The sequence below is a fragment of the Eriocheir sinensis genome, unplaced genomic scaffold (assembly GCF_024679095.1).
Source record: "Eriocheir sinensis breed Jianghai 21 unplaced genomic scaffold, ASM2467909v1 Scaffold465, whole genome shotgun sequence".
Classification (NCBI taxonomy): domain Eukaryota; kingdom Metazoa; phylum Arthropoda; class Malacostraca; order Decapoda; family Varunidae; genus Eriocheir; species Eriocheir sinensis.
In genome coordinates, this window is record NW_026111793.1 from 195,001 (window position 1) to 220,000 (window position 25,000).

At 43.1% G+C, this 25,000-nt stretch overlaps 1 protein-coding gene across 1 annotated transcript; it reads right to left on the reverse strand.

Annotated features, from left to right (window-relative positions):
* Nucleotides 1-14,440: 14,440 nt before the first annotated feature.
* LOC126992448 (elongation of very long chain fatty acids protein AAEL008004-like) lies at nt 14,441-23,256 on the reverse strand. Its single transcript, XM_050851199.1, has 10 exons — nt 23,069-23,256; nt 20,940-21,160; nt 20,067-20,371; nt 19,078-19,158; nt 18,813-18,869; nt 18,416-18,521; nt 17,206-17,378; nt 16,093-16,215; nt 15,517-15,711; nt 14,441-15,446 (listed from the first exon to the last, which is right to left on the reverse strand). The coding sequence occupies exons 2-9, from the start codon at nt 21,157-21,159 to the stop codon at nt 15,577-15,579; spliced, it is 1,200 nt and encodes a 399-aa protein (XP_050707156.1). The 5' UTR covers nt 21,160; nt 23,069-23,256; the 3' UTR covers nt 14,441-15,446; nt 15,517-15,576.
* Between the last annotated feature and the right edge of the window lie 1,744 nt (nt 23,257-25,000).

A 25,000-nucleotide genomic window follows, 5' to 3' on the forward strand; every position in this document is an offset into this window, starting at 1 on the left:
CATTCTTTACTTAAAGGAAACGTCACAGATCTGGATCGGCTGTAGTATTGACAAATTGCGCCGTAAGGTGGGGTTAGGATTACAGGACCTGCCTTAATTGTGTGAGCCAACGGGCCTCTTGCGACTCTTTACGTTTCTTAGAGAGAGAGAATAATTTGTAGGTCTTGATCTTTCCGATCTGACTTGTGAATATATATGAAATAATTAAGCTGGTAAGCTTGGCTGACGATAAAGTAACAAACAAGGGAAAACTGCTCCATTGTCACCTTTCATTCAAGAATCAAGATATCCCTCAATAACACCGAAGTACAATTAAGGAACTTTCCATTACAGCATACCCTCAAGCAAATTATAGGTACCCTTAATTAGATAACTGATCCGAACTTCGGAGCATACCAGCAGTAACCACTATTAGACAATCTTACCCACATTATCGTCCATTGAATTTTGAAGCTCCAAATTTTGATCAAAGCGTTCTGCCTCCTCCTTTTGAAGAATATTAGTGTAGTGGTTCAGGTCTTGTTGAAACGTTTGAAGTAAGATATGTTAGTTGAATCAGTAATTGGCCTCCACATTCGAAACTATTGAAAAGTAAGAAAGTCAAGGCGTCCGAAAGCGTAATGAAGACAAATCCTGGTTTACCTTCAAGAGAACCACTCTTACAATGTGCACTTACCAAATCATTACCAAGCAGAGGAGCTTTTAGCTTCCTCAAAACAATCTACTTGCGCAGCGAGCAAAGTGAAGAGTAGAATAACAAGTCAGTCAGTCACACGTGCACTCTAAGCAGTCTAATAAACACTTGAACAGTCAAAGAATTCCCAATTACTCAGCATCGTCTGTGAAAGGAATGAATCGTGCGCCTGCAGAGAGCACCAACAAGAAACGAGCCTCGCTGATCGGTCAGTCACTGTGAGCCTAGATCTGTATCACGTCTGAGTCAAGTGACCGATCCAGTATATCGTACCGCACCCCCGGCAAAACGACGAGGTCCGCGGCGAGAATTACATAGAATTACATAGAACATCGTGACAACACAGACCCATGGTCCAGCCTAGGATTTATCTGTCCTTAAACCCTAAGTGATTTTACATTAATCAGAAGGCTCCAAAACGTTGGCATTTCTACTCTAGTTGTTATTAAGTTGAAGGAAGTGACGGTCGAGTTTTTTTTAGAGAGTCAATCGTGTTACACTGGAACGCACTGATAGTTGAAGCTTATTCTATTCTCGCACTTACTAACGATTTGGTGAAGAAAATTTAAGTGCAGTCCTGAATTTACTTGTCTACATCTGAGTTTTTACGCCAGCTGTTCCTCAAAAGTGCGCAAAGTGTCATCGATCATAAACAATGTTGATCTGTCTACATTCGTGAAACCATTGTTCTTAAAACGATTCGATCAGTTTTCCTCGGAGGCGACGTTTCTCAGAGAACATGCATATTAAGGCGGTAGAGAAAGCCTTTCTTCATTAGGATTGCTGCACCAAGGAAGGGATCATTTTCGTTGCCCTTTATCGCTGAACACCTTCTAATTTAGCAATATCAACTTGCATGGTGGGGGAGACCAAAACTTGTCCTGCATATTCCAAATGAGGTCTGACTAAACTATTGTAGAAAATTCTCCCCATACATTATCCAACCATCGGGGACATGTTAGACACTCATTACTTTCCTAAAAACTTATATCGCCAAGTATACCATTCAGTATACTCTATTTTGAGGAACTATATGTCACTTGCAGTCAAAAATCACCCAACAACTATACGGCCTAGGAGTGCCCTTCGGATGAAAGAAGTCATTTATAAAGTAGCCGTTGACCGTGACGGACGTCCGTCCCCGCCCTGCACCTGTGAGCGGCTGGTATTACCGAGCTCAACCGATACATCTACCGCAGAGCAGCAGCGTAACAGGCTTCATTGTAAGGAATAGTTCCATGGCATGTGTTATATACATGTGGCTTCTTAACTTTGGTGATATATATATATATATATATATATATGTATATATATTTATATATATATATATATATATATATATATATATATATATATATACATACATAGAGATAGGATATAAATAGATACATAGATAGAGTGGAGAGATAGATAGATAGAGAGAGAGATCTTAGATATATATATGATAGAGAAGATATGAATTCGTTAGATAGATAGATAGATGTATATGAGTATGTGTATGATAGCCAGATATAGATGGATAGATGTTGATAGATATGAATATAGATGGGATAGATAGATGTGAATGGATAGATATGGGCTAGATAGCTATAGATGTATAGATAGATAGATGTAGATAGATAGATAGATGGACAGACTATCACATCTCAGTAACATGGTATATATATATATATATATATATATATATATATATATATATCTATATATATATATATATATATATATATCTTTATATATCTATATATATATATATATATATATATAGTCATAGTCATTTCTCATTCATCTCATATAAGCATATTTTATTCATATCATATATTCACTTATATTTTGCATCTATATTCATATCCATGTTTAATGTTTATATTCATATAATTATATCTATGTTATTCTTTTTTACATGTATTATGCCTATATATGTAAAGAATCACATCATGTTCATACCCTACATTCATCAGTGATTAGTCATTCCACGCATACATAATCAGTGGCTCACAGTCACATTCCTCTCTATAGCGTACTCTATTCATATATTCACACTCAGAATATTCATATTCATATATAATATATGTGTGACACAGGCTATTTTATAAACTATATTATTGGCTGCTACAATGCCTGACAAACCCTATATCTTTCCTTAATTTAATACACCTTAATGGATTCTATACCTGCTGACTGTACTGGCTATACTTATCTCACAATGCTGAGACATATCATGTAGCTGCTTAGTTTTGTTTATTTAGCTAGTTGGTGGCGCACTGTGCTGGCAGACCTGCCCTTGTCTTGTGGGAAGAGCTTACAATCACTCTGGGTCCAATTTTGATTTCCTTCACAGTAAGGCACACAACACTTATATGTGATATTATCTTGTTATGAGACACAAATATTAAATAATTTGTGTTTTCACTGTTTCAGAGTCCAAGTACTTGAACAGAGCGTGACCTCTCCGACCGCGGCTGACCCATTACTACCTAGCACTACTTGAAAGCATTTAAACTATACTCACCCCTCAGTGAAGAGGCCTTCCCTCTAGATGGCCTTGGGTAAGCCCGGGGCCGCCCCAATTCACTGTGTCGACTCTGGGCCACGACTACCCACGACTCTAAGTGCATGAGGGTCTTGGGTGTTGATGTGAAAAGGGTCGTGTGTCTGAAGAGGTCTTAGGACTGTTGCAGATATCAGACGGTCGGCAGGACATAAGACCTCAATACAGCTCTCCCCGTTCTTGGGCAGTAGGGGTTAACGTATCAAATGGAAAGTCACTGGTTGTCGTGCCCAGGTCGGCTGATGTGAACGAGACTGGTTGCGAGTCCCCGAAGGGCGTGGCAATATTCCCACCATCACCGATTGGCCTAGATTGCCCTCATACTTTATAAACCTTCGTTAACCTGCTTCATCGACTTCGTTCTAATAACCGTAAGCTGCAGGACTGAGATTCTGAAGTGCGTCGCCTGGTGCGGCTATATCAGCGGTCGACCTTCAATAAATGATATCTAAGTTACGCATAAATGTCATAAATATTACAATGCACACATATCTGTAGCTCGAAATGTATATCACCATATTCTTAGATTTTCTATCACAAAAATGTTTTTCTGGCATTATCTGAAGTACCGTGGAAACTTTTGGCGCCTGTTTGAAAAGCCCGCTTCCAGAAGGCTTCGGCAGCTTACCGCTCAGCCGCCAGAAGGCGTACAACGGTTTGCGGGTTAAGGAGCCCCAGGTGCACCAAGGCCAATAGTAAAGCCACTATAAAGCCAAATTCACTGGCGCCACTTACGGACTGGGGTCGTCCAAAAGGCCCTTCAGGGGAGCGACCCTGCACCGGCGCTATGGGCATATAAAAAAATCGCAGCGCGAGTAGAAGACCTATAGATATGTAATCACCAGATTATATTAAATATTTGGCTTTGTTGGGGTTTGGCGGCTTTAGGCCCAAGACTCATAAGCCATCCGGATTTGAACAAAATCCACTGATCCGCAGAATGACCTCTTCTCTCCGGAACCAATGTTGCCTGGCGATATAATCTGGTCCAATGTGCCCCACTATTTACCAGTCACCAGAAGCCTCATGTATGCAGTATCGTCCGCTGAAATCTGCCCGCCACACCCGTGTGTCTGATTGCGTGGATGATACATCATAACCCTTCAGGTTTCAATTGTCTATTGTCAATATGCAAACATCAATAACAATGCTGTGGTATTGAGCGATTTTTCAGTTAAAATTATTAATACTGTTTTAGACAACTGTTTAGTTGTATAGAACAATAATTTCTGTTTATCGGAAAACCAAGGCTGTTAGTCAAATGATTCAGCGATCCTGCAAATCAACATGCAACAGTCGTGTATGTTCTTAATTCTAAATCGAGTATAATTCACGATATTCTTAATATTCTATCGACGGTGTTTCTATGCATAGCTTTTATACAGTATCCATGACATCTGACAGCCTTATGACAGCAGGTTGCCAGCGCACAATCTTCCTTCTCAGACAGGTGAACCGACAACATATATATAACAACATATATATATATATATATATATATATATATATATATATATATATATATATATATATATATATATATATATACATCTTGACTATCGCGCCAGAAGGCTGTTCCAATGGGTCCTGATGATCAACCCAGAGCTTCTTCCAGGTGGGTCTGATGGTCTGCCAGCCCGTTCTGGCGCAAGCGAGTGTTTGCTCATGCCCCGGAACTCATCTTTGGCCTCTTTGGAAGGGTTATCTAGAGCCAGGTTGATGCGGTAGTCTCAGGCCAGCATGTAGGTGAATCTTGTTGGTGGTAACAGTGTTCAAGAAGTGCTAATCAGTTTCACGGATAAGCTCCATATCCGTCACGGTTACTTATTGGATAAAAATACAACAAGTCACATTGAGACAAACCTAGCTACAAAGAGGTGTCTGTGTGGGTAGCACCGTTTATTGAATGTTGTTGTTTGTGTAGGTTAACGATTAAGTGTTGGTCAGCAATATTAATATAACAATGTGTAACGGTGGACAACAAAAGGACATAGACGAGGACAGTCAAAGGTAAAGCAATTACAAGACAGATACTTATTGAAGACACGACGAGACAGGGAGCTTAAATACTGACAGTGAACATAAACACAAATTTTAAAGTCTTTCTCTGGTACACCATTTCTTATGCGTCACGGGGAAGGAACACCGATTCGACGGTGGCTGCTACAGATATTCCCAGTGGAAATACAAGAGGGCGATATCTTCCTAATTGAGACTGGTTGCAGACAGTGTTGTTCGGCGACAGAGAGATGGGGCGCCTGGTCTAGAGACCAACTTGGTACGCCAGCTTGACCCTGTCTGGAACCGCGTACACGAGAACCATGTTTGTCGATCGTGACGGTCTTTCTGGTCCGTCTCCGGGACGCGGTGAAGGGTCCTTGGTGGGGCTGCTGCAGGGGCCGCCGGGCATCCGCGCACGAAGACGACGTGGGTGCAGTGTCAGTCCTGGTTGACGAAGGTCTCCTTCGGGGAAGAGAGCAGGCTGCACCGGCTGGAAACTCCTCCTTGGCACCGCCCCAGGGCAGACAGCCAAAGTCCACCTGGACGCCGTGAGAGAACGGTGTGTCAGGTGTGGGCGCCAAGTTTGCCTGGGAGCCGGGTTGGTGCCCGTACTAGTTCAGTCGAGGGTGGTGCTTGGGTCTTCCTTCAGGGAGGACCTGATGCCGAGAGGACCAAGGGAAGAACCAGGGACCAGTTGTCGCGTTGGGTGGGCCATGAGGGAGGATTTCAGCTGCCGATGGAAGCGCTCGACCATACCGTTAGCCTGCGGTGTTAACGACGTTCTGCTTGGCGGCGGCGGATGCCAAGGAGGTCAGGCTTTGATTTCCACGTTGGCCTCGAACTGGCCTGCCGCGGTCTGGGAAGTGAGCTGGGGACGCCAACCTGGAGACCAGTAACAATGAAGGCGTGGGCGACGGCGTCACGTAGTGATGTCAGCGATGGGGGCGACCTCGGGCCAGCATGTGAAACGATCACGCGGGTGAGGATGTAGCGGTGGCCTACGGAGGCGGCTTGAGGGACCAGCCAAGGTCGATGTGGACATGGTCAGGCCTCTCCGTGACAGGCGTGAAAGGTGCCGGTGGAAGTGTGTGTGTCGCGTCTGCTGGAGGCTTGGCAGTCAGTGAGTTTGGTCCATAGTCTGGTATCACTGGTCCTCCAAATGAAGCGGGACGTCGCCAGGCGCTGCAGGCTCAGAATACCAGGATAAGGAGAGGTCGTGGAAGCTGACGGAGAGAGCCTATTAGCAGTGTCGCTGTGGCAGGTAGGGACGGATGGTGGCCGTGGAGACATCAGCATGGTGACAGCAGTGACTGGATTTAACGGTATCATTACCATTGTAATGTATAAGCGTCCAGTTCATAATTGGTGATGATAGAAATCGTGATGTGTAATATGGTTTGAGAATTTCATCTTTCTTTAGCTTTCTATCAAGAAAAAATGTCTTTTTAAGTTATTATTTTTATATTTTTGAAAAAAAATAGATAAAGAGCATTTTTAAAAATTACTAAAATGTGAGAAATAATAAAAGACATTTTTCTCTTGATAGAAAGTTTGAAAGATGAAATTTCAAAACCATATATTACACTTTACAGAACATCATCAGTATGAACTGAACTGATAATAATATTATTTTATGTGCCCTAAGTGTGATTTTCTTCACTTTAGCGCCAGGTTGTCAGAAACTTCTCCAGCTCTGCGTCGCCCGGACTGATCGGCGGCCTATGGCGTAATCAAGTGAAGAGGACGTCCTGGCAGTAATGTTGCCGGAGAGGGCATCCAGCTGGGCGTTGTCCGCACCTTTGATCTTCCAGTGCTCGGTGGTGAGCTGCAGATGCCCAGTCATGTGGCGGAGCTGACGTGGGGTATAAGTCTTTGTTCCTCAGGAAGAGGTTGTAGTGAGGGCTTGTGGTCAGTGACGCAATGGAAACTTGCCAGCCTTCAATGAAGTATGGAAATGTTTGACAGCCTTGAAGATGGCGAAGTTCCAGACCTTGGCACTTTATGCTTAACTTCAGACTTAGAGCTTACGGGAGAAGAAGGCGATCGGCTTCCAGGCGTTGTCGATGAACTGTTGTAGAGACAGCACCAGTCCCAGTGTCAGGGGCGTCTGTTGCTATGGGAGATCTCCGCGTCATGGCAGGCAGGAAGGACAGCATGACTATGTCGCTGGAGAGCCTTCTTGCGCGAGAAAGGCGGCGCCGCGTCCGAGTCCAGACGAGGAAGTGACAGACTGCCACGCTTGCTGTGGGCCCTCACCATGGCGTAGAGGGCTGTAGCATGAGAGAGCAGTGTGGGACGAAGCGGGTTGTAGTAAGTTAACTCATACCCAGGAATTCCTTGAGTTGGCGCTGGGTGGACGGCTTCCGGGAACTGCTGGATGAAAGCTTCAGTCCTCGAGTTGAGTGGAGCGATGCCTCTGGAGTAACAATTGGCCAAAAGGAAGGTGAGGAAGTAACACCGAGCTCAGACTTGTCCACGTTGATCTGCGTACTCCGTAGTCTGCAAGCGGGTGAGGACTTGGTGAAGGTGCTGTTTGTGAGAGGTTTCATCCGGGCTAGCGATGAGTAGATCGTCTATGTAGGTGGAAACAGAGAGGGTAAGCCGCGGGCTTCGTCGATGAAGCGTTGAAAGGTCGACCGCATTCACATAGTCCAGGTCGAACGGCATCCTGACGTATTCAAAGAGACCGAAGGGCGTGATGACGGCAGTCTTCGGTATGTCGTCAGGATGGACTGGAATCTGGTGAAAGGCCTTGACGAAGTCCACACGTGAAAGATGAGTGGAACCAGCAAGTTGAACGAGAATTCCTGATGTTTGTCACCAGGTATCTGTCCATCTTAGTGCGCGAGTTAAGGGCTCGGTAGTCTCCACAGGGACGTATGTCGCCGTTCTTCTTAGGGGACGACGTGGAGGGCTGATGACCAGTTGCTGCTACTGGGCCGCTACAATGCCGCTCCAGCGCAACAGAGACTCGAACTCGTCCTTGGCTTGACGCAGGTAGCGTTCAGGAGCTAGCTGCGACGGGCCTTGCGCGTACTGGAGGTCCTGTAGTCTCTATGCGGATGATGCGTAACGTGGTGCTTGACGGGCAGGCTGGCTGAATAGAGTTGTGTCAGCGTGGGAAAAGGACTTGAACGAGGGCGGCGAACTGGTGGTCCTTGTGAACGACGGCAAAGTTGCGAGCTGTCACCTAGTGCTGGTTGAGGTGGAGAAGATGGAAGTGAGCGGGTCAACCCAACCTCCGTCCGCTGACGTCGACTAAGAGGTTGAAGTGCCTTAGGAAGTCAGCTCCGAGGATTGCCTGCGAGACGTTCCCGACGTAGAAGGTCCATTCGAAGCAACGTCGTAGGTAAGGTCCACTTGCATGCAGTGTGTCGCGGAAGTAGACAGGTATTTTGGTACCGTTGGCGGCGTACCGGGTGCAAAGTGGGAGAGTAGAGTTCGCTGACCAGCGGTTGCTGGGATAATACTGACATCAGCGCCGGTGTCAATCGGGAACTTTGACTGCTGGAACAGCAATCATGAAGGTGGAGCAGCGCCAGGGGTTGATGACGAGCGCTATGCTGCACCTGAAGTCGCTCGTCCTTGGAGTTTGACGCCTTATAAGTGCACGGGGTGATACACCTCGTCCAGCTTTCTCGCCAGAGTTTTTGTGGTACCAGCAGGTCCTGGGCACTTTCGAGCAGGAGCGGCGCTGTCGTCGGTGAGGAGTGGGGGCGAGAGCGGCGGCGATCGAAGCCGCTCCTCAAGAGGCGGTGACTTTCGTCGCGAGCAGGGAGACTTGCTTGAGCGGAGTTCACGTCAAATTGAGTGGTCCTTTCTGGAAGGCGACGAAGACACTGAGGAAGTTACCGGTCAGGTAGAAGTTGCCATGAATTAAATCTGCTAACTTGGCAATGGCGTCGAAGCTTCAGGTCGTCCTTAACGCTGAAGAGGCTGCGCTGGACAGCAGGGGCGATGACGTTGAGTAAAAACAGCTGTTTGAACAAGTCTGCGTCGAAAGACTGGTACTTTTCTAGCCGAGACAGCTGCTTCATGCCGGCATCTGAGGAGGTCCGTCGGTTTCCTCATTACCCAACTCTTCTTCTTTTGGAGAGAAGTTCACGGAGGCAGGCGGCGACAGAAGACTGAAGAACGTTGGAGGTAGGGCAGTCTTCAGGTCTTCTATAGGGTACATGATCAGAGTTGGCAAGGCTGAGGCGATAACGTCAGAGACTTGTCAGTGGAAGGACGTCGGCGGGCAGGAGGCTAACAGCTTGAGTGTACTGAGTAGGCTGCAAAGTAATTTTGGCAGTCTTGAATCGCACTCCAAAATCGAGAACCGCATATGGACTGGGTCCTGTGAGCAGAAGGGCGGCGCTTTGAAGGACACCGCCGCGCAGCAGAATGAGTTGTCGTCGTCAGACATGGTGAAGCTTGAACGGTGTTGGCAAGTGGGCGCTGGCGTACAACCGGGCCAGGAGCCACGGCAGTCCGTGAGTAGAACGAACTGCGTGTGTGTATAGGTGCACTGGAGCGTGCTAGGGACCTCAGTGGCCCGGGGAGTGAACCAGTATCCAAGAAAGCACTGTAAAACAACACTGTAACACTTAAGTGGGAAACACTGTGACACTAACTGTTGCTGGGGACTTGCTGCACTGAACTGTTGATGGACACACTGCACTGCTACACATAGATCCACAAGTGTAGGATAATCCAAGAGAGACAGGTGGTAGATCCAGGAGGCGGTGGTTAATCCAGGGGCAGCTAGTAATCCCAGTGATGGTGTCACACTGTGTCTACGGCGTGTACACTGAGTCTGTGTGGTGTGTGGTGGCGTATACGCTGAAGGTCTGTATGGCGTGCCACACTGGAGTCTGTGTGTGGCGTGTACACTGAGTGTGTGGCACTTTGTGTCTCAGTAATGTGTCGCACTGTGTTTGGAGTGTTCACTGAGTTCTAGTGTGCGTGTCACACGGTGTGCGTCATCTCAGTCGCTTCGGACCCACAGCGGGAAAGAGCAGGGAAGGAGGTGAGGTGGGTGGGGTGGGTGGGTGAGGGCTGGGAGGAGCACCAGGGGCACTAGGAAGCCTGGAGGGAGGCTTGTGCAGGCGTTTGGGAAGAGGCGTAGAGGGCGCCTGGGGAAGGGGCGCAGAGGGCGCCTGGGGAAGGGGCGCAGAAGGGCGTGCTTCTGGGGAAAGGGGCACAGGAGGGAAGTTGCCTGGGGAGGGCAGGGGAGAAAGGAAACCCTGTAGGTGTAAATTCCTTCCTGCAGCGTAATATTTCTCCTGACCCGTGGCTCAATCCCACGAACCCCAAGCGGGAGGTGAGATTTATTGTTCCCAGGAGAGGGTAGGGACGAATGAAGTCCAGATACTTCTGACTTTCAGGTCCACCCTCTAGGAGAAAGTGCCCTTTGTAATTTAGCACTGGTTTTAAGCCACACCTAGAACCTTAGCAACACAACAAAGGCTTACCAACTGTTGGTGGTAAAGCGAAGTCATTCAAAGGTCTAATCAGGTTCACGGATAGAGAAACTCATATCCGCTCTCAAGAGTTACTTTATTGGACAAAAATACAACAAGCCATTATAGACAACTTCCTGGCACAACACAAAGAAAAGGTGTCTTAGTGCGGGGTATGCACATTTGGTGAATAATGTTTAGCATAGGTTAACTTTTTGCTTAAGTATTTGGTGTATGTGTATAACAATGTGTAACGGTGAATAGCAACAAAGGACATAGACGGACAGTCAAAAGGTAAACGAGTACAAGAAAGATAAACGCCCATTGAAGACACGATGACGGACAGAGACAAGTACTGACGATGAAAAAGTAGAAAAACACAAATTTAAAGTCTTTCTCTGCAGTGCACCATTTTCTTATGTGTCACTGAGGGGAAGGAACACACGATTCGAGCGGTGATTGCTACAGTCTTAGGCCACTCGACGGTGACTGAAAAACCTCAGCTGTGCAGCGGCCAGAATTCGAACCCGCGTCCCTCCAGGAGCTCCTAAACGCGGGGCCGTCACGCTAACTACATTTGTACAGCCACTGTATATATATATATATATATATATATATATATATATATATATATATATATATATATATATATATATATATATATATATATATATATATATATATATATATATATATATATATATATATATATATATATATATATATATATATATATATATATATATATATATATATATATATATATATATATATATATATATATGCATATATATATATAATTCAACGCCTCAAAACACACAGTTTTCCACTCTATCCAATTGGACACAATCTTCAAAACAACTATCCTCATTCTTGACAACAACGCTATCACCCTCAACACTCAAACATCCCCGGTCTATCATTAACTCAAAATCTCAACTGAAACTTCATATCCATCTCTTAATAAATCAAGCTTCCTCGAGGCTGGGCGTTCTGTACCAATCTCCGCCAGTTCTTCTCCCCTGCACTTTTGAGTTGCCATGTCCCCGCTATACAGGGGCCTTGGTCCGCCCTCGTATGGAGTATGCATCTCGTATGGGGGGCCCACCTCACAGCGCTTCTGGACAGAGTGGAGGCTAAAGGCTCTGTCGTCTCATCAGCTCTCCTCCTCATACTGATAGTCTTCACCTCTTTAAATTCCGGCCGCACATGTTGCCTCTTTCTATCTTCTATCGATATTTCCACACGCTGACTGCTCTTCTGAACTACAACTGCATGCCTCCCCCTCACCGCGGCCCTGCTCCACTCGACTTGCCTCGACTCTACTCATGTACTCATCCCTATACTATGTCCAAACCCCTTATTATGCAAGAGTTAATAGCATCTTCACTCTTTCATCCCCCTCACGCTGGTAAGAAGCTCTGGAACAATCTTCCTTCATCTGTATTTCCTCCTGCCTACGACTTGAAACTCTTTCAAGAGGAGGGTGCATCAGGACACCTCCTCCTCGGAAATTAACCTCTGATCTTGGACACCCTTTAACATTTTTGTCTTTAGAACAGTGAGTAGCAGGGCCTTTTTTTTTATTTTTTCTTTTTTGTGTGCTGAGTTGCCTCCTTTGTTGTATATATATATATATATATATATATATATATATATATATATATATATATATAGATGAATGAAATGAGATGAATGAATATATATATATATATGAATAAGATATATGAAAAGATATATATATATATATATATATATATACATATATATATATATATATATGTTGAGGTGGTATGGACACTTGAGAAGAAGAGTTGGGGAAGATCATGTAGAAGGAAGCTTGGAAATGGAAGTGCAGGGAAATAGAAGAAGAGGAAGCCCAAACGAAGGTGGATTGATAGCATAACGGAGATCTAAGGGAGAAGAATTTAAACCCAGAGATGGCCACAACAACAGAAACATGTGGAGAAGGTTTTATTCACAACTATGACCCTGAATAGAAAAGCTAAAGAAGAAGATATATATATATATATATATATATATATATATATATATATATATATATATATATATATATATATATATATATATATATATATATATATATATTTTTTTTTTTAATGCAGAGACAGCCTAAGGCACAAAAGTAAAACATTAATAAAAAAGTCTGCCACTGCTGCCCTTTTATATATATATATATATATATATATATATATATATATATATATATATATATATATATGTATATATTTATTTATTTATTTATTTTTACGTCGAGGCCTATTGCGCCGGTAGGTTTCTTCCCGGTGGGGCCTGATGGTCGGATCAAGGCTTCTTCCTGGTGGGGCCTGATGGTCGGCCCAGCCCGTTCTGGCGCAGGCAAGTGTTTATAGTGGCGCCATCTTGCATTGGCTCATGCTGCCCTCCCGGGGCTCATCTTTAATCCTAGAATCTAGAGTCCGGGTTGATAGTTGGTCTTCTGGACAGCATGTGGGTAGTTTTAAGCCACTCGGCGGCGGCTGAAAAATCCCAGCTTGGTGGCACCGGGCGGGGATTGAACTCGCGTCCTCCCGACCGCGGCGCCGTCAATCTGTCGACTCAGCCACCGCCTCCCCAAATATATATATATATATATATATATATATATATATATATATATATATATATATATATATATATATATATATATATATACCTCAGACCTTGCTATCATATCCGATTGGGGCAGAAGGAACCTTGTGTCCTTCAATGCCTCAAAAACTTTATTTCTCCACCTATCAACTCAACACAATCTCCCAAACACCTATCCCCTATTCTTCGACAACACGCAGCTGTCACCTTCTTCAACACTAAACATCCTCGGTCTATCCTTAACTCAAAATCTCAACTGGAAACTTCATATCTCCTCTCTCCCTAAATCAGCTTCCTCGAGGTTGGGCGTTCTGTATCGTCTCCGCCAGTTCTTCTCCCCCGCGCAGATGCTATCCATATACGGGGGCCTTGTCCGCCCTCGTATGGAGTATGCATCTTACGTGTGGGGGGGCTCCACTCACACAGCTCTTCTGGACAGAGTGGAGGCTAAGGCTTCGTCTCATCAACTCTCCTCCTACTGATAGTCTTCTACCTCTTTAATTCCGCCGCGATGTTGCTTCTCTTTCTATCTTCTATCGATATTTCCACGCTGACTGCTCGTCTGAACTTGCTAACTGCATGCCTCCCCCCTTCCCGCGGCCCCGCTGCACACGACTTTCTACTCATGCTCATCCCTATACTGTCCAAACCCCTTATGCAAGAGTTAACCAGCATCTTCACTCTTTCATCCCTCACGCTGGTCAACTCTGGAACAATCTTCCTTCATCAGTATTTCCTCTTGCCTACGACTTGAACTCTTTGAAGAGGAGGGTATCAGGACACCTCTCCTCCCGAATTTGACCTTGGTTTTGGCCACCTCCTCTGATTCTTTTATGGGAGCAGCGATTAGCGGGCTTTTTTTTCTATTATTGTTTTTTTGTGTGCCCTTGAGCTGACTCCTTTGTTGTAAAAATAAAAAAAAATAAATAAAAAAATATATATATATATATATATATATATATATATATATATATATATATATATATATATATATATATATATATATATACAGACAGACAGACAGACACACACGTGTAAACCCGCGTTCGCGCGTCCGTTTCTTTTTGTGTGTGTGTGTGTGAGAAGCAAATAATATGGTCGTTTCAAGATAGCAAAGGTGGGTAGGAATATAATAACAACTTTATTTGTAAATGCTTGTCTAGTAAATGTGGTGACATGAAGTAAACCAGTGCACATAGACAACTATTTTTATATTTTTTAGCCGACACAATGAATATTTGCAAGTTACTCAACAAATTAGTAATCATTACCATCCACACACACACGCACACACACACACAAAGACAGACACACACACACAAAGACAGACACACACACACACACACACACACACACACACACACACACACACACACACACACACACACACACACACACACATTGCAATAACGTCATTCCTTCCTCAACAGTAATAAAGATTTAAGAAGCTCAGTATAAAATTTTAGTGCCTATCACGTGACTTCTGTTTACGTGGACATAAAGTTTCGTCACATACTGCTCTCAATTTTGAGATTTGTTTTCCATGGAAGAGGGTAATACTGCTGAAAAGATAAGGATTTTTACTTGGTCTTACTTATGACATAAACAAATAGACTTTATATGGAAGGTCACTACTAAAGCAAAAATATATATATTTTCATCACAAGCTATGCCTAAGAGCAACCATCATTAGCGTTACACATAAACTGTCAGCCTCAGTGACCGAAATATTGCAATTGAAGTTTTTTTCCCTTACAAATTAGAAGGCAGTTCGAGACCACTAGCAATGCCCTTGATGCAATGGTTACGCAGTGTGTAAACGAAATTTGATTCAAGAAGGAGTGCTGTCCTTCTTGGACATTTCAAATCCTTTGTACTTCAGCTTACTATAAGCCAGTCATTCTAGTTTCTCATTCCTTTCACTCTTAAACCTGAGACCAAATTGCAGTATTTTGTTACTTTCCTTCCTGCGACTTGATTACATGAAAGGGAAGCCTGATGATACCTCTAAGTATGAACTATATACATGAACATGCTTTTCATCTTTTTTGAGCAATAGCATTTCGGTGTGTACTGATTTAAATGGGATTTTTTTTAAGCATGCAGCGTAGAATGTGTAATGATAATGATATATATATATATATATATATATATATATATATATATATATATATATATATATATATATATATATATATATATATATATATATATATTTATCACGTTTTGCTGGATTGTCCAGCGATTATTTAAGTTTTTCACGAAGCCTTGTTGGGGACCCTGTTTCTTAAATTCTGGTTCTCGCCCTCACTCGGCGCTTCACTTCCCGTCACATCTTCTTGCTGATTGATTGAAGAGCACATCATCGGCAGCTTGATGGGTTTGGGCGATGTCTGCAAGGAAACGTGAACTATTCTGTTAATTCTATAACAATTGGGGCTTTATTTTTCCATTGTTGCATTTATTATTTCGCTGGCAATGAGATTGAAGTTATTTGCGAGTTTAAGGTAAAACATCTGAATACTTTGAACTGTATCTTTTCTTCCAAGAGTCTTTTATGTGTTGTATATTTGTTCTGTAAACTGGCTAAAATTTAGCACATTTCTCTTAATGTAAGTTGTAACTGGTATGCAACAATACTGATGTGTGACATAAAAAATGTCTTAGAGATTAACTTTTCCCCTACACTTAACATTAGTGACAAGCCAACAATATGATTGTTCCGCTAAACACATCTTGAGCTAAACACTTCGTCCACAAAACAAGTCTCTCACCTGAGTGGCTTTTTTCCTGTACGCCTTGATGTAAAAGTCTGTGAACAAAACCTGGAAGATGGCGGCCATGACCATGATGATTTTCATGAGAGGCAGACCCGCGGGGCACCCGAGTATCAGGCTCTGAAGGCGAGGAAGGGGGAGGTGAGATGGGGCAAGGGCATGCATAAATACATCGATGAAAGATGTCAAGAAAAAACAAACAACGATATTTACATTCAGCCTTGCTTTGCGTTAATAGATAACCGTACGTTCAAAATCTGGATCAGAATGATATTAATTTGCATCTTTAAATTAGTGGGATAATGATAATTATTCCAAATAAACGTACAAGGAAGTGGGGGCTATTTGCAAGGCGATGGAAATCTGTGTCATATTTCTCGAGCTCAGAAGAGAAAATCATCGAAAAATCCCCTTCCGTGAAGTTCACATGTAGAGATATAAATACTGATCCCAAGACAGAAAAATAAATAAATCCTGCTGTTGGTCGAGCGGACAGACCCTGGGGAAGTGTTGGCACCTTCCGCAACGTGTACACACATACTTGCTCACCTTCATACTACTGGGCAACATTTTACTGGGTTACAGGAAACTGGCATGGCTTGGAAGAAATTGAAAGTCGTGCAGACAGGAAGTTTTTTTTCTTTTTTTCTGGCTCACTTGCGCCACTCACAACGCATTCTAGGTCTTATCAAATGTTGAAGTGATGTTCTCGTTTCTTCTCTTCTTTCGTTCTTTTTTTTTTCTTTTTATCTCGCCCCTCATGCCTTGTGCACTTCCTTCCTTCATATAGTAAAGTGAGAGGCATAATGCACAACGTAGGGTCAAGCAAACCTCTCCGGACGGTCGATACATTCACTGGTGCTGGGTATGAAGAGGAGAAAGGCACTCTCCCTTTCTCCCTTTCACTTTCCATTTTTTTTCTCCCTCTTTTTCCTGCCTTATCTCTATAGCCTCTCTCTCTCTCTCTCTCTCTCTCTCTCTCTCTCTCTCTCTCTCTCTCTCTCTCTCTCTCTCTCTCTCTCTCTCTCTCTCTCTCTCTCTCTCTCTCTCTCTCACACACACACACACACACACACACACACACAGGCATATCGAGATCTCATAACCAACCTGCAAGGCGTGAACAAACATGGCAACGAACTGCACCATCTGGAGGGTGGTGAGGTATCTCTTCCACCACAGGTAGGGCCTCACGCGGGGACCCAGCGCCGCAAGCAGGTAGTACAGGTACATGACGATGTGGATGAAGCCGTTCAGGAAGCCGAAGAAGGTGGTTTGGCCGCCTGTTGGAAAAAAATGACCCGTAAACATTTCCGCATTGTTACTCATCATGCCCAGTTCACCTCCCTCATTTGCTTTTAAATCCTACTTTTTTGGGAGTTGAAATCAATGTCAAGAGCGGCACGACTTCCAGTGAGTGTTTAGTTGGTAGGCCTAGCTTTTGCCCGTGACGAAGTCGTCATCCCTCACCCACTCTCCACTTCCTACTACTACGCCAACAGCCCGGCCCCCCCTCCTCTCTCCCCCTCCTCTTCCTCTTCCTTTACCATCCACCAACCACTCCACTCTTCACTTACCACTTCTACGCTACAGCCCGTCTCCTTTTCTCTCAGCCCTCCTATTCCTCTCCCCTTATTATCCACCATACCCTCCACTTTCATCTTACCACTTCTACACTACAGCCCGGCTCCCTCTCTTCTCTCAGCCCGCCCCTTCCTCTCCCCTCTTCACCCACCATACCATACCCTATTCCTTATAATCTCCCCTCACAAAACCACTCACCCCCCTCCCTGGTGTTCCCTCGTCGTTACGTCACACCACTTTCCCTTCGCTGACCCAAGACTTGCCGATATCTACAAGCACCTATTGTATGGCAGAGTAGGATATCCTTTCTCAGCCCTCATTTGAATAACTTCCTCATCCTTGAAAGGTAATGACGTGCGAAATTTTATAGCCCGCATATATATATATATATATATATATATATATATATATATATATATATATATATATATATATATATATATATATATATATATATATATATATATATTTTTTCTTTTTTCTTAGCATTGTACGATAGAAAATATGAGTAAGTTTCCTCTCTCTCTCTCTCTCTCTCTCTCTCTCTCTCTCTCTCTCTCTCTCTCTCTCTCTCTCTCTCTCTCTCTCTCTCTCTCTCTCTCTCTCTCTCTCTCTCTCTCTCTCTCTCTCTCTTACACACACACACACACACACACACACACACTTTTCTGCCTTGCTTGAGGTAGACAGTCTTCTTAAGAGCACTACATAAACACGAGTGGGACAATGAACTCACCGGGCTCGTGTCGGATGCCATACCAGAGGCCCATGGGCATGAGAGCGTGGTGGGTGACGTGCAGCAGCGAGACGTGGCTGTACTTGTGATTCAACACGAAGAAGATCTGAAGGTCGCACGGTAGTTAGGCATTTGTATTGACGCCATTATATTTTTAGAAGAGGCATTCTATGAAGCGAGTGAGACTCAATATAGCAGATATATTAATATTTGTGACATTCTATATATTTCATAATCTTTTTTTTACTAAAGACTGATTGAGATTACTGGTATAATTATACTCATCGAGTTTACTTGCACTACATTTAAAAAACGATGTAATTGGTGATTCAAGTATTCACTTCCGCATTTTTATGTTCATAATAAAAAGATATTATAGTCTGAATTTCCAACTTACCGTGTCAAAGAAATCAAGGAACTTTGACAAATGGTAGGCAATAGCAACTCGGAGCATCTGGAAGTAAATATATTCAGGATATTAGGTACGCCGTGAAAAGAAAAGCTGAGGCAATATGTATATGTAAGCAGAAGATAATGCGTTTTACTAGGGAAAAATATAAATAATAGGTGTAACCTAAAAAACTCAAGGTTTATAATTGGAGATGCAATGCATCAGGTTGTTGTTTTTAATATGCAAGGAATACATAATATCGGTACATTACCCTGAGGGCCGATGGGCTGTTGCTGAAGTCGCAGGGTTGGCAGATGAAGGAGTAGGAGCCAAACCAGCCGGCCATGCCCGCCTTAGGGAGGAAGAGAAGTGAGAGGGACTGTTAGGTGGGCGAGGGGTCACTTAGTGTGCTGAGGGTCTAAACACCTGACACGTTGGTGCTAAGAAAAGGAAAATGTCTTTGTTAATTTGGCTGCATAGTTGTGAGAATTCTCCGTTCATACCGTAGGGTATAATGCTGATTCTTGGCTTAAAAATAAATTGCATAAAAAGTATGTTTTCAGCAGCCACGTGCATTATATAAAGAATAATACAAAATACCGCCTTGGTCGTAATTTGGTTCCCTATGATTATGACGTTGTTGGTTATGATCGAAGACAACATTCATCACAAGGCAACAGAAATTTCTTACCACGCAATATAAAAAGCGTTGCGTGAGATAGGCTCTGTGAGGATGGTGGGAAGACAGGCATGAAAAAAAAATAGTCTTTCGCCATCACGAATTGTATGTGGCCCTGAACCTCCACAAATTGCGTGCTAGAAGTTGGAACTCCTGCAAGAGGTTTGGTTTTCCCGCTTGGTTGTTTGGACACAATCATGTTGCGTGGTAATCTGGCCTGCCCCAGGGTGTGAGGCAATCCTTCACTTTGAGCCTCTGGGTGTTACAGAGAAAGTAAAGAGTAGGTCAACACCACATATCAGAAGGTAAAAGGGAGAATGGAGAGAGGCACTTGGATAGGAGAAAGGGAAAGGGAGAGGAATTAGCGGCACCTCTACGGAGGATAAAGGGAAAGGCGAAGAGATTGAAAGGAAAGGGCCAAAGGGTTAGCCAGTACCAAAAAAACATTGCGGAGTTGACATAGCGGGAGAATGTGTGTGTGTGTGTGTGTGTGAGAGAGAGAGAGAGAGAGAGAGAGAGAGAGAGAGAGAGAGAGAGAGAGAGAGAGAGAGAGAGAGAGAGAGAGAGAGAGAATTACTTACCTCATAGAACATCCAACTGCAGTAGGCAACCTGCAGGGCGTTGTACATCACCATCACGGTCTTGAGCCACTTGGGAGGCTGCCGCCCACGCATCAGTCGCGGCCCGATGTAAGTGATCCCGGCGATGTAGGCGAGGCAGGCCAACAGGGTGGGAGTCGGGGACGAGTACAAGCCGTACATCCAGGAATCGACTCGCGGGTCCTTCTTCATCTGGGACGACACCATGTGATTCCCGTAGAAGTACAGGAATAGAGTGATCGCTGCAGCTTTAATGCCGCTAGAGAGTAGCTTCCTTTCAACGCTTGCTGCAAGAAAGTATTTATTTTTTGTTGAAGAGCGGTTTAAAAATGTGTGATGGTACTCGCTTTTTTCGACATAGATATACAACCATTACTGTGCATTAACTAGATGTTTGTGCAAAAAAGATATTGGGGGCAGGTAAATTTTGATAACTCAGGTGTCGCAACAAACCTTGCGTTTCATTATTCTAATCTGTAAAACTTCCTAAGCATAGAAGCGGCTTTGAGCCTAGAGGCATCGGACAGCATTATAGCTCTGCGACTAAGTTGAGCGACTGACATTCATTACCATTATTATCATCATCGTCTCATTTCCATTCCAAGGGAAATCCTGTTTCAGAATATCAGTATAAATATAATCAATCATCTCCATCACCCAACTCCGTAACAGAGAGGCACGCCGTACCTTGCTAAGGGACAGCCCTTCCCATCACTGGGTGAAACTATCATTCATACGAGTAACAAATGATATCATAGTGATTTGACAAATTTTGTCCTCTTCATGTATTACTTAAGTTTTACCTACTGTTTTTACAGTGGAACAGTGATATTTTTAAGAACCTCATATACGTACTTGGTTGTGTTGGGTCGCCAGTGTCCTTTGAGTGGTGCGTCTTCGTTTCAATGGTGTGGTCATGGCTGCGGCCGCGAGGGTCTAATTGCTGCCTGTCGATGGGCTGCAAACGTACCTCCGCGTCGGCCAACTGGTGAGAGGGAGTGTCGTGCTCCAGGGACTTCGGGTCGTACGTCCTCCGAAGATGTGTCATGTTCTCCGCGGTTTCGTTCGGAGCCATCCTGAAGGAAGAAAATCTTTTGACAAAATGGAACGGCGGTTATTTATGGTGATTGCTATTAGTTTATATATATATATATATATATATATATATATATATATATATATATATATATATATATATATATATATATATATATATATATATATATATATATATATATATATATATATATATATATATATATATATATATATATATATATATATATATATATATATATATATATATATATATATATATATATATATATATATATATATATATATATATATATATATATATATATATATATATATATATATATATATATATATATATATATATATATATATATATTCGCCCTAAGGAGCTACTCTGCTACGCATTAGTCCTCTTTACCTATGGAGTGCTGCATTTGATCATATTTAATATGAATGCAACACCTTTTACGTCATATCGTAGTTGATGTAGTTGCATCTAATCAGAGAGCACAACCTTCTCGAGGGTGACGCTGGTGAGTGGGCGTGTCCGGCATCTGAGTATATGATTTCCGAATGTGAAGATATAAAATCATATTTATTATATATCTTATATATTTATCTAACTCATATTTAGAGAAACACACACACACACACACACACACACACACACACACACACACACACACACACACACACGAAAATTGCAGAATATTACAAAATGACTGGGAAATTGAGTTCAGCAAAGCGCAAAGAGCTTTAAGCATTATCATTGCGGGGTTTTTTTTCTATACTGACAAGAAAAATGTAGTTGTTGCACGTTTTTTTCAATGGCACACCGAAGTAGGAAAAAATACTAGAAATGTACAGACAAAACGTTGCCCATTCGCTGCTTGCTCAACAGAACTCAGCGTTCCGACGCAGCAACCACAACTCCACGGAGGAATTCTTTCACTGTCTCATTCTTTTCCTCCTTGCCCTCCTCCTCCTTCCGCTACTTCTCAATGAGGGAGGCGTAGAAGCCCGCACCCTGCTCGTGGCTAACCAGTCGTCGAGTACATATAGTTGAGCTGTGTATGTGTGTGTGTGTGTGTGTGTGTGTGTGTGTAAAAGAGAGAGAGAGAGAGAGAGAGAGAGAGAGAGAGAGAGAGACATGATGATTGAAAATGAAAATGAAGCGTTGCGTGTGCTCCTCGCCTGGCTGCCGAGACATCGACATGTGTCGTCTATCCCTGAAAGGAAACAACAAAGCATTCCTACTTTAAGAGTTCTTCCTTCTTTTTTTATCATGACAGGATAAGTATATGGAAGTTGAGTTTGAGCGATTCTTTTCCGTATTTTTTTTTACCTCATGCATCTTCCATTATAACTATAGGAAAAAAATGAAAAATCGTAAACCAAACCTCAAGTCACAGACTCCTATGATGTTATCTCATCGGATAGATTAAAAAAGTTAGATATCTTGTGTCTTTTCCATTAGTGCAGCCATCTATCGGAATGGCCCTGGCCTTGAAATACGGAGGTACTGAAAGGGTGAGGAAGTCGGAGTCCTTGTCAGGGTCTGCATGAGGAAAAACTTTAGAGTAGTTTAGGTTGCCTGCTCTTCCTCTCTGACTGTCACTTATGAATGAACATTTATGTCTGTGATTCCCTTCCTCGTAGCCAGGGGTCCCGATGCTTGGAGGTGTCTGCATAACCTTGCACTGAGAGTGATAATATCCATTATCATCCCTTCCCGTACTCACAATCATATGACATTCGCAACACAGAGTTTAGAAATTTGTGAGCTCACACACACACACACACACACACACACACACACACACACACACACACACACACACACACACACACACACACACACACACACACATATACACATATACATACACTCACACATGCATACATACACACAAGAAAATGAATAAGCATCAAATAACAACTCTTACCTGTCTTCGTCAGCTGCTGGACACAGGTAGCTAATATCAAATGTTGCGTGCAATGAGATGCTATTTTACCACCTTTCACGACGAGCACTTCACTCCCTCCCAGACACCCACACAGCGTCTACACTTTCCAGCGTAGCTGCCTTCCGTGTAACACTAGCGCACACACACTGCCCTAGCGACCTTGTGTCGTTCATATATACCTGCTCTTCTTCAAGAGTTGCCATCTTGCCGCTTACTTACATGCTCACTCCTCTTTCGCTTCAAATTCGTCCTTCCCAAATAATACTAACTAGGAAATGCTCTCCGGCTTGATATCCTTGGTACGAGAATCTTTTATTTCCGAGTTTTTACGTCTGCATATTCCAAAAACATTTTCCTGAGTGAGGCAAATTAATTAACTTTTTTCAGTATTAGATATCATTAAATAAATGAGAAAAAAATAATACAACACTGAAAACAATGCTAACGTTGTCTTTTAAACATTTTTTTGTTTGTTTTTTGTTTTGTTTGTTTACGAGGAAGCTTCAGGCCGAGCTAGGAGGTCCATACCTTAAGTCTCCGAATTACTTCCTCGTCTCGGCAGCAGGATCGTCCGTGTTCTGTATGCCGCTGCTCATTCCGCTCACCAGCACGTGGAGGAGGTTTGTATGTTATAGCACCATCAAAAGTATTCACGTATTCATATATTTGTTATGCTCTGTGTATCCCTTCTTCATACTTCTGTTATGCTTCTTTACAACCTATTACGCGGTTTATTATTTTTCTGCCTTGAGGAATTTCCATCTCCAGTCCTCTGAATGGAAACAAGGTCACATGGAAGGTGGTGCAGCCTTAAGAAGTAATTTTACAACGAAAATTTAAATCATGCTATTGTAGTGATTATTGATCAAGGAAGTAAACAGCAAGGAAGGAAATATAACACATAAGGAAAACAGGAACCGATAGCTCGATTTGCCTCGCCGCCACTGGCTGTCCTTTGATTTGTTGAAGTTCCCTTCCAAGTGATAAATGGGATTATTTTAAAAGTAATGACTCGTACAGACTGATAACCTACGCTCTGTAAGTAATATTTTTCTCCATATACCCTGATGGTTTTTTATTTTCTAGTACCACAAAAAAAAATCAAATATTGCAATCACAGTTATGTACACAGCCGCTGAAGGAGGAGGAGGCGAGAGTCTGACCTGTGCCACGTGACGATTTGTGTCAAGTCAATGTAGTAATTTCTTTGTAACTAACCGTTTCTCCGCCTCTCTCTCTCTCTCTCTCTCTCTCTCTCTCTCTCTCTCTCTCTCTCTCTCTCTCTCTCTCTCTCTCTCTCTCTCTCTCTCTTACACACACACACACACACACACACTCATACACACACACAGCCCCCATTAACCGCCTTAGTTGTGTTCACCCATCATGGCTCGTATTGGCTCTTTCAAGACCCTGATACTGTGAACCGCTCTATTGTATGACTCACGTGCATGGCGTGGTGGCGGAACTGTCCGAGAAAACGTCGTGCATCCTAATTGCCCGCTTGTTAGCTTATTTATGCATGACATTGTGACGGAAGTCCTTATCGAGTGGTAGACAAAATCGTTTTATTTAATTCTCTCGTACTTGAGTCTGTCTCACTACTTCCCAGCCCTAAGTTCTGATTGGTGAAAAGATGTCTTAGTGACCCTGGAAACAATATTATCAGGATACAATTTAATATGCCATTCCGAAAACACATTGACAGGTTCAGGTTTAGTCTTGGAAACAGACCGAACACATTACAATCAGTTGAGTCACGCACAACAATTTTTTCTTTATTCCGGTCAATTTTCTGGCCAAGTTTGCTTTCCTGAATCATTTGTGCGACTTTCACTTTCTAAGTATACCACACTCCTTCATGGAGAGCAAATGCATCCGTATTATATCGTCTTGTACAGTTTTAAAAGA

Coding starts and splice junctions, on each gene's coding strand:
- LOC126992448 (XM_050851199.1), bottom strand. CDS start 21,159: ATGGCTCCGAACGAAACCGCGGAGAACATGACACATCTTCGGAGGACG. Junction 19,159..20,066: donor GCAGTTGGATGTTCTATGAG/GTAAGTAATTCT, acceptor TTCCTCCCTAAG/GCGGGCATGGCCGGCTGGTT. Junction 18,870..19,077: donor ACAGCCCATCGGCCCTCAGG/GTAATGTACCGA, acceptor ATTTACTTCCAG/ATGCTCCGAGTTGCTATTGC.